Source organism: Podarcis melisellensis, assembly GCF_964234715.1.
Source record: "Podarcis melisellensis genome assembly, chromosome: 12".
Lineage (NCBI taxonomy): Eukaryota > Metazoa > Chordata > Lepidosauria > Squamata > Lacertidae > Podarcis > Podarcis melisellensis.
The window spans coordinates 802,095-819,265 of NC_138544.1; the positions used below are offsets into that span (position 1 = coordinate 802,095).

The 17,171-nt window shown below is 45.2% G+C and overlaps 1 protein-coding gene across 5 annotated transcripts in view; it reads left to right on the forward strand.

Annotated features, from left to right (window-relative positions):
- Positions 1-389: 389 nt before the first annotated feature.
- Positions 390-17,171, forward strand: part of EZH2 (enhancer of zeste 2 polycomb repressive complex 2 subunit) — a 62,555-nt gene continuing 45,773 nt past the window's right edge. For 2 of the 5 annotated variants that reach the window (XM_081931067.1, XM_081931063.1), the window contains exon 1: positions 15,838-15,992. In XM_081931067.1, coding sequence (XP_081787193.1) covers positions 15,846-15,992 — 147 coding nt within the window. In that variant the 5' untranslated portion in view covers positions 15,838-15,845. Of the gene's footprint in view, positions 456-15,837; positions 15,993-17,171 lie in introns of those variants that run through there. The other 3 variants (XM_081931064.1, XM_081931066.1, XM_081931065.1) reach the window with 3 other exon arrangements.

A 17,171-nucleotide genomic window follows, 5' to 3' on the forward strand; every position in this document is an offset into this window, starting at 1 on the left:
ACTCTCTGGCGGAGCCGCCGGAGGAGCCGTTGACGGGTGCGCGCCTCCCGACGGAGGGCAGAGAGGGGCTCCCGAAGACACGCGGGCGCGCAGCATGGCGGAGGGGGGGAGGGGCGGGGAACTCCGCGCGCGAGAACAAAGAGCTTCTCCCGCCGCCCTTTCCCGCCCGCACGTGGGGGGCCGAGCAGGCCCCTGGCCCCGCCTCCCGCGGCCGCCGGTTGGTGGGTTGCGCGGCGCGCGCGCGGGCGGGCCCGTCCAATCGGGGCGCCGGCAGGCCCTCGCCAAGGAGCGCGCTGCCCATTGGGCCGCCGCCGCCGAGTTTGCCGCCCGCGCTCTCGTCCTGAGCGGGAGGAGGAGGAGGAGGCGGCGGCGGAGGGAGAAGCGCGCGGAGAGGCGGGCGGAGAGAGAGGGCGCCGAGGGAGAGAGCGAGGCCGGCGGCGGCAGAGGGCGCGAGGGTGAGCGGCGGGCGGGCGGGCGGGCGCCTGAGGGGGCGCGGGGGGGCTGAGGGGCGGGGCCTGTCCTCCGGGAGAGAGCGCCCCTCCCCCTGCAACTGCCACGGGCGGGGGGGGGGGGTCGCGGCGCCGCCTCTTCGTCGGGGAGCAGCAGGTAGGGAGGGGGCGCCGGGCGGGCATGGGGGGGTCCGGAGCCTCCTTCCCTCCCGGGGCGGGGGGGGCCGGGGCGCTTCCTCCCAGCCCGGGACGCGGCGGCGCTGGGCTCGGGCGCCGAGCTGTCCTTTGTTTGAATGGGCGCCGCCTCCGCGCGCCCGAAGAAGCTGGCGAGCGGGAAGTCCGGCTCCGGGCGAGGCGCCCCTCTCTCCGCCGCCGCGCCCTTGCCTGCTTCATTGGGCGTCGGGGGGCGGGGTGAGGGAGGGGACCCCGGAGCAAGGGGGGCTTCCATGCATTGGCCGTGCGCTGGCTGCTCCTCAGACATGCTGCTTTTCAGTCTCAAAATGCTAATCGCTATAACCGGGATTTACCTTTGGGGGGGGGGATCCAGTCCGTGCAAACCCCGCCTCTGATCCCCCTCAGTGGTGCCCCCGCACCAGAGCACCCCAGGACGCTTCAGCCTTTTGAATGGAAGGTGCTTTCCCACTTTGCCAGAAGCATGATGGGTGATGCCGTGGAAGAATTTTGAATAAGTTGTTGCCGCTACTGTTTCCAAAATTGAAAAGCCTTGCGTATCAAAGCAGAATTCCTGTACATGTGTACTTCACAATAGACATGCATAGGATTGTGCTGCAAGTCTTTTGTGTGACTGGTATTGGTAGAAAAGATTAATATAATGCTTGCTTTAAAGTAATCCACAATTTTGTTAACCCGGAGGATGGATTCAAGCAGATCCAGTCCTGCTGATGGCAGTGATAGTTCTTAATTTTTGTGGCTGGTGTGAAGCCTGAAAATACAGTGTAGCCCATTGTGGGCTTTCACTAGAATTTCCACCAGTGGAAGTCCTGACATTCATCTGATGGCTGCAACTGTGTTTGAAGGTGTCACTTGATTAAACAAACAATGGATGGATTTTATGTCTGCAAATGAATGAGCAACATGGAAAGGAAAACATTTGCTTTTAGATAATGCCTGTATATGTCGCAGTAGGTACCATCTCAGAAGTATTTTAATTAATAAATAACCATGTGTCGAGGGGGGGGAGTGATTGTTTTTGTTTGTTACGATGTTAGTATTCTTGTGTTTTTATATTGTAAACCAACCTGTGATCCTCAGATGAAGGGTGATACAGAAATTTAATAAATAAAGCAAAAATTTCTTGCTGTAAGGTAAGGAAGAATTCCTATTCTAAGAAGCCAGCTGCCATCAGCGATTTTTGTAAGCTTTATATGAAATAGAAATCAGACTGGAGTCCTAGGCATACATTATTACAGAGCTTTCCAAACTGTGTGTCATGACACACTAGGCTGCAGTGTGTAGGTGTGTTGCGCGAATGCCCCACCCCCTGCTCCTCTCAGGGCTGGAAAGGTTTTAGTTTAACCTGTGGTTTGCTAGTAAAACTGAATTACTGTGTCAAGAAATGATGCATGTCCTAAAAGTGTGTCACCAACATGAAAAGTTTGGAAAGCTCTGCATTACTTGCTAAGGAGTAGGCCTAATTGAACTCAGTTACTTCAGAGTTGACAGGTGTATCGTTGTATTATCAGTTTCTTTTAAAAAATGTGCTGCCAAGTTGATCAGGAATAATCAGATTTTTGGTTGGTCAACCAATTAACAATCATTGCAAGCTTTATTAAACTGGTATCACTTTCTAGCCCACTTTAATATGTTCCCACAAAGCTTATTCTTGCGCAATATAAAAATAATTTTCTCTCTCTCCCCGGTATGTTTAGTAGGTATAACAATTTGATGCTTTTAAAATGGGTAGGCTAATGAATTGAACAAAATGAGCATGATACTTAAAAGGAAATAGCATGTCCAACTGTCTTTCTTTGTGGTTTTTAAAGATACCACATTGTGAAGATAGACATTACTTTTCTTAGGCAGCAATACTAATTTTGAGAGAAGCCAGCTTAACTGTGTCCTAGTGCCACTGTTACTCATTGTGGAAAAGTCACAAGGAGGATGTTTAGTTTGATGCACGTTTATAGAGTATGCCTAATTGGCTGTGACTTTCTGTCATATGATATATTTCCAGTATATACTGTTTACTGGCAACATACACACGTTTCACTTGTGCAAATTCAGCTTGGCCAAATATGTAAAAAATCTGCCATTGCCCTCATCTTGGGAGAGCAGTCAGAGGTGCAGCTAGAGTACATTTTTTGACAATATGCAATTTTGTTCAGGAAGCTATCCGCCAGCCTTGGGAGCCCGGCGCGACTTCCCGCCGGGCTCCCAAGGCTTGCAGACAGCAGCCTGAAGCCCGAAACCCGGGGAGCACAGTGGAGCTACTTCCGGTGCTCCTCCAACCCGGAAGTGGGCAGCCACGCAGCACAGTAAGAGCGAGCGGTGGCAGCGGGCGGTGGGGGTCACCATGGGCCGGATAAACGAGTCCCGCGGGCCTTAGTTTGGGGGCCCCTTGTAGGCTGCCATTTGTGGCTGATAGACTGCATTTGAATTTGGCAGTCACAACTTCTGTGAATACATTCGAAAGCCTAAGAGGCAACTGTACAGTGGTGCCTCACTAGACGAAAAGAATTCGTTCCACGATTCTCTTCGTCTAGCGGTTTTTTCATCTTGCGAAGCAAGCCCATTGACAGCTTAGCGGATTAGCGCTACAGCTGTCAAGCGGCTTCCAGCAATCAGCTGTTAGCGGCTTATCAGCGGAACAGCTGATAAGCGGCTTAAGAAAAGGGCAAAAAAAGCGAAAAAAACCCGCGGGGGGGATGCAAGATTTTTTTCGTCTTGCGAAGCAACCCCATAGGGGAATTCGTTTTGCGAAGCGCCTCCAAAACGGAAAACCCTTTCGTCTAGCGGGTTTTTCGTCTTGCGGGGCACCACTGTATTAATTTCATATCACAGTTTCTCATTTAGGGGAAGTTTTTGACAATTATATATTGCTGAGTATTGCGGGGCATGGTAGCACATTCCTAATGTGCGCTTGACTAACATCTGTGTTCATAACCCACTAAATATTTTTAAACTTGCTGATGTAATAACAGAGCTTCCTTTTTCTAAATAATCAGCAAGCTATTATTGTAATAAACTGAAAACATGTACATTGCAGTGCATTTTGGTATGCAAGGGGAGCGAGATCCATAGCACCCAGAAATTGCGTCCTGTTTTCTCTTCCATATTTTCAAATTCTTCTTGGTAGTAACTTCAAGATTAGGATCAGAATCCAGGTAGCAGTACCTGGCCCTCTTGAAGCAGAGCAATAGTTTAGTTAGTTGATGTGACAAAGTGGCAGAGTTCAAAGTTTGACTTGGTTGCTTTTGGATAAAGTGTTTCCGTATGGAATTGGGGGAGAGGAAGGAATACGGACTTAATGGCCAGTGGGGTGTGGAGAGAACAAGACCCAGAAGCTATTAATTTATCACACAGTTTTTGTAAAAATAATATGATCCTGCTTATTCCAAGAGTATGCATGTAGGCAGTTTTAAAAGTAGTTTTAAGAACTGTGTTAGTCATATTTTAAAATCCTACAAACCTTGTTTAAAATGAGCCTTTTAAGCGAGTTCCTTTAAAAAAAGAAGTCCGTAGTCTTCTAAATTTTCTTTTCTTTCTCTTTTAAGCTCTCTTCTATTTCTTTTTTAAAAATCTCTTACTTTACTCCTTTCTTTTCCCCACCCCAATGTTTTTATTGTATTTAGATCAAAGTCATAGTTTGGACAAAAATGGGAAAAGATATTTGATATTAAGTTCTGTATTTTTCTCTATAAAGCCTAATAAAAGTGTTGTTTTTTTTTAAAGGGGTTTCTCTTGGAGCATACCTGTGTTGTAGTATTCCATTATCAGGATCTAACTTGTGCCTAATAGGAGCAAAATAGAGCTTAAAAGGAAAGGGAGAGAAGTTGTTGGCTTGGCCCTGTTACTAGTTGTTAAGTCAGGCATTTAGATATTGCTGCTGTTAATCAATAGTCTGGACTGCATGGTGTTGCAGTGCGAGCCACAGACAGCCTCTGGTGGTCCCATTTGTCGGTTGACTCAACGTAGCATACATGTGGTGGCCATTAGGCAGGGTTTTTTATTTGTTCTTTTTTCTTAAGAAAAGCAATACAAATGGTTGAATATTTAAGGTGAGCCAGAATGGTTATCAGAATTAAGACAGCATGGCATGTTAGACAATAGTTGTTCTTGCAGTCATGAGATGTGCAGATTTCAACCCAATAAGTATGCAAAGAAACAGTACTCCCAAGTACTGTTATTGAAAGGATAATCTCAAGGGCCAAGAGTCTAAGAAAAGGGCATTGTGTTTCTTTGCATATTTATTGGGTTGAAATCTGCACATCTCATGACTGGAAGGCCAGCAAGTGAAATTGTACTAGAAAATGAATAGGAACTTAGCAGAGGGCAATAAAATAAGGTACCTAAGGATCTTGATTTGAGTTCTTCAGTTAACCTACACTGTTGGTTGTCATTTCCAAAAAGACCTATAATTGTAATTTTAATGAAACAGCATTTCATTTTATCCTTGTGTCTGTTTTGGACATTCCTTAATCTGTTCAAAGAAATGTATATGGAAAGTCAATTTTTATCATATTGTGAGGGGACTGTTTATCATACTGTGAGGTAACTCCCCATTTGCATGCTACCAAACACCCATGCGGTTCCAGGAACCCAGAAGTGTAAACCAGAAATGGGGAGCATCCTGGAGAGTCCTCCTGGCTCACAAGGAGACCCTTCCCAGAACCCGAAGAGGACATCCTCTTTGGGCTCTGGAGAGGGTCTCCTCATGAGCCGGAGGGACAGTGGATCTTGTTGAGCAGCTCAGCTGATGCACAGGGAAGAAGATTCCCCATGCATCCGTGGTGCAAGCCCCGCTGCCCCTCCAGGGTGCTCCCAATATATGTGATTTTGGTTACACGCGGGGAGGCCTGGAACGTAATCCTCACATATATTGGTAGTTTTCTGTATGTTTCCTTCTCCTTATGAACAGTGTTACTAGCTGCTTCCACCACTGTATGCCAATTCTATATATTTATTAAAATAGCTACAGAAACTTGCTTATTTCAGATGCAATTATAATGTCTTCATTATTACAACCCAGGACATAGACATGTCAGAGACCAGGCTGAGGAGTACTGCTCTGATGAGGAAGGGTGAGAGCCTCTTCCTCCCCCTGCTCCTGACCAGGATCCTGAAGCTGCCCAGGAGCAGTGGAACAATATAGATTTAGAACAGTGGTTTTGCAGAGGAGCATAGTTCTGAAGACAATAGTTGGGGCGAACGGGGGGGGGGGGAGGACAGCAAGGTAAAGAAGAACTGGAAGAGAGAGCTAACAGACTCTCGCTGGAAAGTGTCCAGTCTATCAGTCCAAGGTCACGTAGAGCAGATAAGGTAGCTACAGAAAAAGCACAGAGGTTGCGAGATCAGGTTGCAAGGCACGGAGGTGACTAGGGGGGAAGTTGGTGGAAACCTTAATTGGGAACATCTTCATTCTGAGAATGGCTGCTTTGTTCTTTTGCTGTGATCATTAAATAATCTTTAAATTGTAAGCGACTCTTTTCACTCTGTCCTGCTTATCTACGGCCAAAGGTGGGGGAAGGAAGCTGTGTCCCTGAAGCCTGACAGGACATGAAGCAGATCTACTAATTACACAGTCATTAATGCGTGTGGTTTATTTTAATTTGGAATCTAATTAGGAAAGAAGCTATATTCTATGTAACCCCATACTATGAAAAGCCTTCACTTTTATCATCCCTTTCCAAAAGGGATGTATGTTTTCAGCTACTCACCTCCATAGAATCATGGAATTGCACAAATTGGAAGGGACCAGAAGGGTCAGCTAGTCGAACCCCCTGCAATGCAGGAATCTTTTGCCCATGTGGGGCTCGAAGCCACAACCCTGAGATTAAGAATCTCATGCTCTCCTGACTGAGCTATCCCAGTTCTCAATTGTAGGTGAAGAATTATCTTAATATTCTTATAAAAGCCTACTACGTTTAAAATAAATAATTGAGGGGTATCAGTTGCTAACATGCAGATCACTTATTTTAAGAATGTTAAGGAAAGGCTCGTGTACTATCAACTATTTATTTATGTATTTATTACATTTATGTACCGCTGTTTTCTTCCAAAGACCTCAATGTGGTCCACATGATCTCCTCCCCATTTCATCCTCACAACAACTTGGTGAAGTAGGTTAGGCTAGGAGATGGTGACTGGGCCAATGTCGCCCAGTGAGCTGCAGGGCTGAGTGGGGATGAGAACCCTAGTCTCCCATGTCCTAGTCCAACACACTAACCATTATGCCACACTGGCTCTTACGGTGTTATTCTTACTTAGTTGTAATGAATTTAATTTTGAAAAGAAGGCAAAGGCTATGATCTCTTTGGAGATAGATGGGGTACATGTAAAATACAATGATAATGTGATCTCCAGTTCTATTTATTATTGCATCTCAGGCCAGCATTCCATTGTTTGCTTTGTTGCTCTGCTGTAGTAACTAAATACCGTCTATTTAAATTGTTATTTGAATATATACAGGCATTGCCCCCCACTTACACGGGGGTAATGGGCTGTGCCCCCGCATGCATCAGTGAAATTGCATAAAGTGAGGAGCATCCTGCTTTAATAGGGTGTGAATGGAGGACCCCCTGGAAATCTCTGCTTGGTATAGGTAGTGTTGGGCCAGAGAATGAGAAACTTCCATTGGATTGTCTGCTGCAAATGTTGCAAGTAAGTGCTCTAACTTAGATAGGACAAGTGAAAAATAGGCAAAGCTCTTGGCTTCCTAGAACAGGGGTTTCCAAAGCGTCTGTGAGTTACACTTAGGTGGCATGTGGCCCCAGCTCTGTGGAGCAGGATAGCTGTGCAGGTGAGCAATGGTGTGCTCCATTGTTCTTAGAACGAGCAGAACGTGACCGAGGTGGCGAGGTGCCTTTTGTCTTCCCAGAGGGACAAAGCTGCAATTGGTAGCAACATGGGGGATGGTCCCAACCGGGGAAAGAGGCTGACAAGGCACTTAAGGAGCAGAGTGTCAGTGCATGGGCAGAATGAATGCGGACTCCGACTGAAGACTCAAGCTGACATGTTGTTGTTTAGTCGTTTAGTCGTGTCCGACTCTTCGTGACCCCATGGACCAGAGAACGCCAGGCACCTCTGTCCTCCACTGCCTCCCACAGTTTGGTCAAACTCATGCTGGTAACCTCGAAAACACTATCCAACCATCTCATCCTCTGTCGCCCCCTTCTCCTTGTGCCCTCCATCTTTCCCAACATCAGGGTCTTCTCCAGGGAGTCTTCTCTTCTCATAAGGTGGCCAAAGTACTGGAGCCTCAGCTTCACAATCTGTCCTTCCAGTGAGCACTCAGGGCTGATTTCCTTCAGAATGGAGAGGTTTGATCTTCTTGCAGTCCATGGGACTCTCAGGAGTCTCCTCCAGCACCATAATTCAAAAGCATAAATTCTTCGGCGATCAGCCTTCTTTATGGTCCAGCTCTCACTTCCATACATCACTACTGGGAAAACCATAGCTTTAACTATACGAACCTTTGTTGGCAAGGTGATGTCTCTGCTTCTCAAGATGCTGTCTAGGCCTGTCGTTGCCCTTCTCCCAAGAAGCAGGCGTCTTTTAATTTCGTGGCTGCTGTCACCATCTGCAGTGATCATGGAGCCCAAGAAAGTAAAATCTCTCACTGCCTCCATTTCTTCCCCTTCTATTTGACAGGAGGTGATGGGACTAGTGGGCATGATCTTGATGTTGAGCTTCAGACCATATTTTGCGCTCTCCTCTTTCACCCTCATTAAAAGGTTCTTTAATTCCTCCTCACTTTCTGCCATCAAGGTTGTGTCATCTGCATATCTGAGGTTGTTGATATTTCTTCCGGCAATGTTAATTTCGTCTAGGGATTCATCCAGCCCAGCCTTTCGCATGATGAATTCTGCATGTAAGTTAAATAAGCAGGGAGACAAAATACAGCCTTGTCGTACTCCTTTCCCAATTTTGAACCAATCAGTTGTTCCATATCCAGTTCTAACTGTAGCTTCTTGTCCCACATAGAGATTTTTCAGGAGACAGATGAGGTGATCAGGCACTCCCATTTCTTTAAGAGCTTGCCATAGTTTGCCGTGGTCGACACAGTCAAAGGCTTTTGCATAGTCAATGAAGCAGAAGTAGATGTCTTTCTGGAACTCTCTAGCTTTCTTCATAATCCAGCGCATGTTTGCAATTTGGTCTCTGGTTCCTCTGCCCCTTCGAAATCCAGCTTGCACTTCTGGGAGTTCTCGGTCCACATACTGCTTGAGCCTTCCTTGTAGAATTTTAAGCATAACCTTGCTAGCGTGTGAAATGAGTGCAATTGTGCGGTAGTTGGAGCATTCTTTGGCACTGCCCTTCTTTGGGATTGGGATGTAGACTGATCTTCTCGAATCTTCTGGCCACTGCTGTGTTTTCCAAACTTGCTGGCATATTGAGTGTAGCACCTTAACAGCATCATCTTTTAAAATTTTAATAGTTCAGCTGGAATACCATCACTTCCACTGGCCTTGTTATTTGCAGTGCTTTCTAAGGCCCATTTGACTTCACTCTCCAGGATGTCTGTCTCAAGGTCAGCAACCACACTACTGGGGGTATACGAGACATCCATTTCTTTCTGGTATAATTCCTCTGTGTATTCTTGCCACCTCTTCTTGATGTCTTCTGCTTCTGTTAGGTCCTTTCCACTTTTGTCCTTTATTATGGAAATCTTTGTACGAAATGTTCCTTTCATATCTCCAATTTTCTTGAACAGATCTCTGGTTCTTCCCATTCTATTGCTTTCCTCTACTTCTTTGTATTGCTCGTTTAAGAAGGTCTTCTTGTCTCTCCTTGCTATTCTTTGGAAATCTGCATTCAATTTCCTGTATCTTTCACTATCTCCCTCGCATTTTGCTTGCCTTCTCTCCCCCGCTATTTGTAGGCCTCATTGGACAGCCACTTTGCTTTCTTGCATTTCCTTTTCATTGGGATGGTTTTCGTTGCTGCCTCCTGTATAATGTTACGAGCCTCCATCCATAGTTCTTCAGGCACTCTGTCCACCAAATCTAAATCCTTAAACCTGTTCCTCACTTCCCCTGTGTATTCATAAGGGATTTGACTTAGATTGTATCTTACCGGCCCAGTGGTTTTTCCTACTTTCTTCAGTTTAAGCTTGAATTTTGCTATAAGAAGCTGATGATCTGAGCCACAGTCAGCTCCAGGTCTTGTTTTTGCTGACTGTATAGAGCTTCTCCATCTTTGGCTGCAGAGAATATAATCAATTTGATTTCGATGCTGCCCATCTGGTGATGTCCATGTGTAGAGTCGTCTCTTGTGTTGTTGGAAAAGCGTGTTTGTGATGACCAGCTTGTTCTCTTGACAGAACTCTATTAGCCTTTGCCCTGCTTCATTTTGATCTCCAAGGCCAAACTTGCCAGTTGTTCCTTTTATCTCTTGACTCCCTACTTTAGCATTCCAATCCCCTATAATGAGAAGAACATCCTTCTTTGGTGTCACATCTATAAGGTGTTGTAAGTCTTCATAGAATTGGTCAATTTCAGTTTCTTCAGCACCAGTAGTTGGTGCATAAACTTGGATTACTGTGATGTTAAAAGGTCTGCCTTGGATTCGTATCGAGATCATTCTATCATCAAGCTGACATAGATTACACCAAACATTGAAGAATGTTTAATATCTCCATTGCTTTTAAATTGCCTTTAATTGTACAGTGGTGCCCCGCAAGACGAACGCCTCGCAAGACGAAAAACCCGCTAGACGAAAGGGTTTTCCGTTTTGGAGGCGCTTCGCAAAACGAATTCCCCTATGGGGTTGCTTCGCAAGACGAAAAAAATCTTGCATCCCCCCCACGGGTTTTTTCCGCTTTTTCCGCCCTTTTCTTAAGCCGCTAAGCCGCTTAACAGCTGATCGCTGGAAGCCGCTTGACAGCTGTAGCACTAATCCGCTAAGCTGTCAATGGGCTTGCTTCGCAAGACGAAAAAACCGCTAGACGAAGAGCCTCACGGAACGGATTAATTTCGTCTTGCGAGGCACCACTGTATTTGTACTTCTTTTTCTTACCATGCTGAATTCCATATCCTTTTTTTAAAAAAAAAAAAGTTGAGCATTTAGTGCAGCAGATTACAAATGCTAAACAACAGGCAGAAAAACCATTAAGTGGTCTGCCAAGACACTTACCAATTTTCAAGTGGTCTGGTTGAAAGAAAGGAGAACCACTGTACTAGAATGAAATGCTCTTGGAATAGTAATTAAAGGGACATGGAGTTGAGGACAGTGACATTTACATTGTGTACCTCGCTGTGTCAGTTTACTTGCATTATTTATGCTTGCGTGGCTTCTGGCTAATACGTTCACCATGTTCTATATGCAATTCTAATGAAGTTTAAATTCTGCAGAAACGCCCTAAACAACTAGAGCTGCCGTTTAGTTCATTTTCTTCAAACCCCACCCCTCAACATAACCATGAGCTTTATGGTCCTCTTAATAATACTTCGCAAGTTGAGTGTGCTCTCATTTTGCCTGTTGAGATTTTATTTTTTATTTTTACAATAATTTCACTGTATTAGACGCACCGGAGGATAGTATGCACCCAGTTTTAGAGGGGGAATGCAAGGAAAAAAGTATTCTTTAAAGGGAGCACTGAGCAGAGCCTGTATGCATCCCAGGCTCTGCTCAGTGCTCCCTTTCACTAGCCGCGTGGAGTGTGTGTGTGGCGCTTGCAGGCTTTTTTGGGAGGTGGGAGAAGGGATAGAGCCATGCACTCTCTCCCTTCCCCCACCTCCCGCTAAAGCCAGGGATAGCTGCACGAAGCCTCCGCAGGGCAGCGGAATGAAGGCTCTCCGTGCGCTGCGGCGGCTTCTCGCGAAGCAGTGCTCCTTCTGTGCAGTGCTCCCTCTAGCTGTTCTGGCTTCTGGGGTAGCCCGCAAAGCCTCTGCAGGGGACCGGAATGAAGGCTCCCCACTCCCCTGCAGAGGCTTCACACAGCTAAGCTAGAAGCTAGAACAGCCAGCGGGATTGCTGTGCAGCGATCCCGCTCCCTGTCCTGGCTTCTGGCTTAGCTGTGCGCAGCCTCTCCGGGCAAGGGGAGCCTTCATCCCCTGCTCGTGAGAGGCTGCGCGTGGCTAAGGCTCCCCCAGGAGCCGCGCTCCCTTTAAAGAGCCGTGGAGTGTGTGTGTGGCTCTTGGGGGCTTTTCCCCGAGGAGGGAGAAGGGAGCAGAGCCTCCTGTCTGCAGTCACTCCATAAGATGCACACACATTTCCCCTTACTTTTTAGGAGGGGAAAAGTGTGTCTTATAGAGCGAAAAATACGGTATATACCACATTTAAGGTAGACCTCACAAGGCAGTTTACATAAAATTATTTCAATAATAAGCATCATTTTTTTAAAAAAACTTGCAATGGAATGGAAAAGGCAACTTGTTTGTTTTGAAAAAATATGTAACCGCCCCTTCTTATTTGGCTCAGGGTAAGATGGTTCTGCCCTATCCATTCTTAAGGAAATCAGCCCTGAGTGCTCACTAGAAGGACACATCCTGAAGCTGAGGCTCCAATATTTTGGCCACCTCATGAGAAGAGAAGACTCCCTGGAAACGACCCTGATGTTGGGAAAGATTGAGGGCACAAGGAGAAGGGGACGACAGAGGACGAGATGGTTGGAAATTGTCCTCAGAGCTACCAACATGAGTTTGACCACCTGCGGGAGGCAGTAGAAAGCAGGAGTGCCTGGCGTGCTCTGGTCCATGGGGTCACAAAGAGTCGGACACAATTAAACAACAAAAAGATGGTTATGCAGACTTCCCTGGGGTAACAGATGATGGGGCACTATGGGAGCTGCATGGCGACAGTTCCTTAGACTTCTTTCTTTCTTTGAGCCAGCGAACTGGAAGGAGACACTGAAGGAAATCAGTGGTCCCTTAGACATTTGAGAACATAGCTGCTCCTTGTGCGTATCCTTGGTTTTCAGATACCCTGTTTATAAAATGATACCAATGCCATGGGATGACTTTTTAGGCTGAACATCTGGGTCTGGGAAAACTAAACAAATCACAGTTTGTATATAACAGCCCTGTCTGCCGTCTTGCTATTTTTTGTGTGAAACACAACAGTTTTGTGGAGGAGCAGAACAAAGAAGAGGAAACTTTTTCCCCTTTGATGCAAGTGATGGGAATACTGTCTCCATTTCAAATCTTATCTGCTCTGCAGATTAGCTCTGCCTGTTTTTCTGTAGAGTATGTTTATATTTACTTTGAAAAGTTGTGAATGTTGTTGCAGCTTTGGAGTCTGTTCTGCAGTGTTAACTAATGTTCCGTAAAGGAACTTGTCCTTTTGCTTTTTACAGTGAAGTTATTTCTTCTATAGAAGTAATACAGTACTAGAATTTCTGTGCTCTGAAAATTCATGCAGATGGTGTTTTCTTTCTTGAGCATGCAGTGCAGCTCCCTATGGCACAGAAATGTCTTTACTTGATGAAGAAGCTGCAGGACATGAAATGTATAGGAATTAAATTAGTCAAAAGGGACTGATACAGATAAGAGGATTGGAATCTGTGCTGGTAACAGCCCAGGCCTGGACTTGTAGCCTTTTGATTTGGTTTGCATGATGTCTGGGATACTCATGGGCTGTGTTTTGTCTTGGTTCAGTGTGAGAATGTTCAAGCCATTTGTTGCTTTTTTAGAGAAGGTCTTTGTAGCTGACTTAAGTATTGACTGCTGTATACCAAATACATGCAGATAACAGCTTTGTAATTGTCTAGTTCCTTTTTAAGTTATTGGGGCAGTCAAGAGTTTCTGGATGTAGCATAATTGACTTCCTTCATTTTGGTTTGATATACTTTCTCTTTCTTAAACTTACTCATTTGTATATTTCTGCTCTTTGGGTTTATGTGATAATCAGATTCAGAATTAATTGCTGTTTTGCAGAACAATGCCAATTATTGTGCCATCCAAACCCGAGATCCATTGGAGGGGGTTAGGATACAGCAGAACTAGTTCAGTCCCAAATACCAGGAAGGGACCTTTGGACCTCCGTGCCTCTCCAGAGGACGGGAGAAACTGGCATCCTCAGGAATAGGCCTTTTTTGTACCAGATTGTGGTGGCTAAACTGAGGTGGTCCTGTGCATTCGTGAGGGGGACCTGGATAAGGAGTGCAGCAGGAAATGGTACACAAATGCTGTTGAGAAGAATAGCACCCTGGGCACCCCCCATTGGGGATTGCATGTTCGAGTGATGTAATAACACTGTGTGCTTGGGGAATCAAGTTTGTTCAGGCATGTCATTCCAGGAGGCACTGAACAAGAAGGCACTCACACCTATCATGTCTTGTGAGCCAATGCACGGCAGTGGTGTTGGCACCCTTACAGAAGGGACACACTAATGGAGTGGGGAACACAGGTGGTGGATACTGGGGTTACTTCAAGCATAGTGGTCATGCCTCTTCTCCTTCAGTCTTTTTGTCCAGTTCCTGTTAATCCCATGCTGACCCAGAATGTCTATGACAGTCAGCAGAATGCTGGTGAGCATGGTGGTCCGGCAGAGGAAGTGGTGGAGGGTGTGGAAGCTGCCTGCCTGGTCTGCCCATCCATCCCTTTCCTCTTTTTCTTTAGAGCCCCAACAGGGAAAGTGAGTTTTGTGCATGTCTTCCTGTGTTCCAGGGGTAGCCTCTATGGGCTTCTTTGTTGGGCACAGGGATGGTTCCCTGGACCCGGATTAGTAATGCCCCTTCCTTTGGTCCCCTTGCAGGCATTCTTCCCATCGGCCCAGCAGCCTTTGTGAACATAGTGGCTGGGCTCCCTCCGGCTGCCTGCCTGCCTTCTCTGGCCACCCTCCCATAGCACACACCAATGCTGGTTCTCATACTGACACTGCTCTGGGTAACCACAGATGCCTCCAAAGCAGCTGTGAGGCAGAACCTGAGTGGCCAGTGGTGACTGTGGTAGAGTTGCACAGAGACATTGCGGTGGGGCTCTCCTCGCTGCGGGGGGAGGGAGGGTTCTGTGGTAGGGGAAGGTAGTGGTGCCATGTCTGATGCTGCATAGCAACAAGGGTGCCAGAATGCCCCTCTGAGCAGGCTGTGGAGCCAGGCAATAGTCCACATTTGCATAAGGCATTTTGTTTGCAGTAAAGGCTTGTTTTTGCATTGGCCCCTGTGAAGTGCCAGGTTTCCTTGGTCTGATGTGGGGATCATTGAGTGCTTGCGCTGCTGGCAGAGCCATGTGCATGAGTTCTGCGTGTGCTGATGGTTGGCCACGTGTGTTTTGAGTGAGGCAAGTGTTCCTTTTAGGTGGTGTGTTTGGATTGGCTGGCAATGGCAGCATTGCTGTGAATGTCATGGGCCTGTGTTTGGGGCTTCTGCTGAGCTCTTAAGTTTTTAGCTGGCTTCAGATTCTTTTTTCTCTGGCAGAGCGCATGAATTTTTTTTAGCAAAGTGGCCTGCTCAACTACAAGCTAAATACTAAATACTAAAGGCCCTTGTATGTGTAATTGATATATCCGAATATTTTAAATTTCCTATAATTTAAACTTAAAAAGTATTAAGGCTTACTCAGCTCTGCAACCTTGTAAATTTCTGTTGTGCCTTTCTTTCTAGCACAAGCTTCCATGGCAGCTATCAACATTTCTTCATCATAGTAAAAGAATTATCTACACAACTTAAAAATGATTTCTAATTGGGAGGCCCAGGCTAAGTTATCTTAGCACTGAGATCATCTCATGTTTAAGAGTGAGGATTGATGTTCATTATAACTCTGCTAATAACAGGTTCCTTTTCCCCACTCCTTGTGAGCACTCTGCATTTGTGACTAATGAATTGCTGGAGTTATTTGTCATGGCCAGAAACTGCAATCTCTTATCAACACGCAACCCACATTTGTAAGATTTGCAGTGGTGAATCTAAGGAACGGAGCAGAAAACAGCTGCTGCACAGTGAACCTCAACCTAAATGTCAAGGATTATATCTTGATACTTCTGTGGTTTGTGGAACCCATACTATTAGAATAGAGTGGCAGCAAAGCCTAGACTTATTTACTACTAAGGCAGGGTTAAGGATAGGACTCTGGAGTATACTATCATTTGAATTTTCCAGCTGAAAAAGTAGCACTGTAATGTTGGAAATGAGTGCTGCAGACGGGCTATAGCCCGTTTCAGATATAGACTCCGTTGCATGCATAAACAGACCCTTGGTGTTAGAATAGATATCAGCCACTTGGTAGGCCTGACTGTGTTTGATCATATATCTAGGTTCTGTTCCTTGCAGGGATAATCATGGGTCAGACCGGAAAGAAATCTGAGAAAGGACCAATTTGCTGGAGGAAGCGTGTAAAATCAGAATATATGCGACTTAGGCAACTCAAGAGATTCAGAAGGGCAGATGAAGTAAAGGTAACTAAGACACCTAATCCCAATAATAAGGTATTAAGATGACTCTTTTTCAGTATGAATTTGTTTTTATACTGTAGTTTTGTAGTAAAATATTTTGCTTTTGACTTTCACCCTGTATTGGTTCTCATAAAAGGGCAACCATGAGAGCATTCAGCATTAAAATGAGGCTGTCCCTCGTTGAGTTTTAACAATTGCTCATGTTGTGATCTATTTAGTTCTGATGATACCCTGACTCTGGAATACCCTTCTAGGGAGCCTTAACCAGTGCTGACATTACAATTTTTTTAGAACACCAGGTTTAAAAAGTTATTCCCTTGGGCATTTTAAATTGTTGTTATGGCCTCTGTTCTGCCTTTGTATCTCTGTTTTGTTTTGTATTTTTATTGTCTCAATCAGGAATTACTGTGAAAATAAGAAAGGGGGGCACACACCAAATGTTATTCTTGCTCAGGGCACAATATTACCAACAATGTACAACAATAAAAAATACATTATAATTCTAATGCAACAGAATATCCCTCAAACATTGATAACATTGACAATTTATTATTATTATTATTATTATTGCATCCCCTTGGCTCCATGCCCTGTGCAGGGGAGCTGCCTGCACAGCCCTAAATCCAGCACTGCCTGGAATCCATTTGAGCAAAGGGCAGTCTAGATATTTTAAAAATAAGTAAATAAATAGCTGCTTTCCATTCAGTATTGTTGTCCCTTTTAGAAAGATTCATATACTGCATTGACATTAGAAAAAGTTATACTTATATATGCAAAGTGCATAATATCTTACCACCCTCAGTACAGAAATTGGATTTTTGCAACAGAGCAACTATACTCTAAAGAGCCCAGTGGGATTTCTGACTTTGAACAGTGAACACCCATGTCATATTGCAAACTACTTTTGAAAGTGTTGTCAATTTCTGAAGGGATCTGCTAAGTAGCACACAGGGCTGCTGTTTGAAAAACACAACCCCCAAGGAAATCTTGGGCTCATTGGCCAGCTCCGAATTATAATTGCCATATAATGCAAGTGGAGTAAGCGGAATGAATGGTGTCCTGCAAAATTTAATTTAAAATATTATATTTGTATTTGTTGAACACAAATTTAAGTACCTTCTAAAGGTGATGCTTTATTAAAACAGCTTTCATCTTTTTGAACTGTTTATTCACTTTAATATTGTTTGGAAAGAACTGTACTCTGTAACTTTT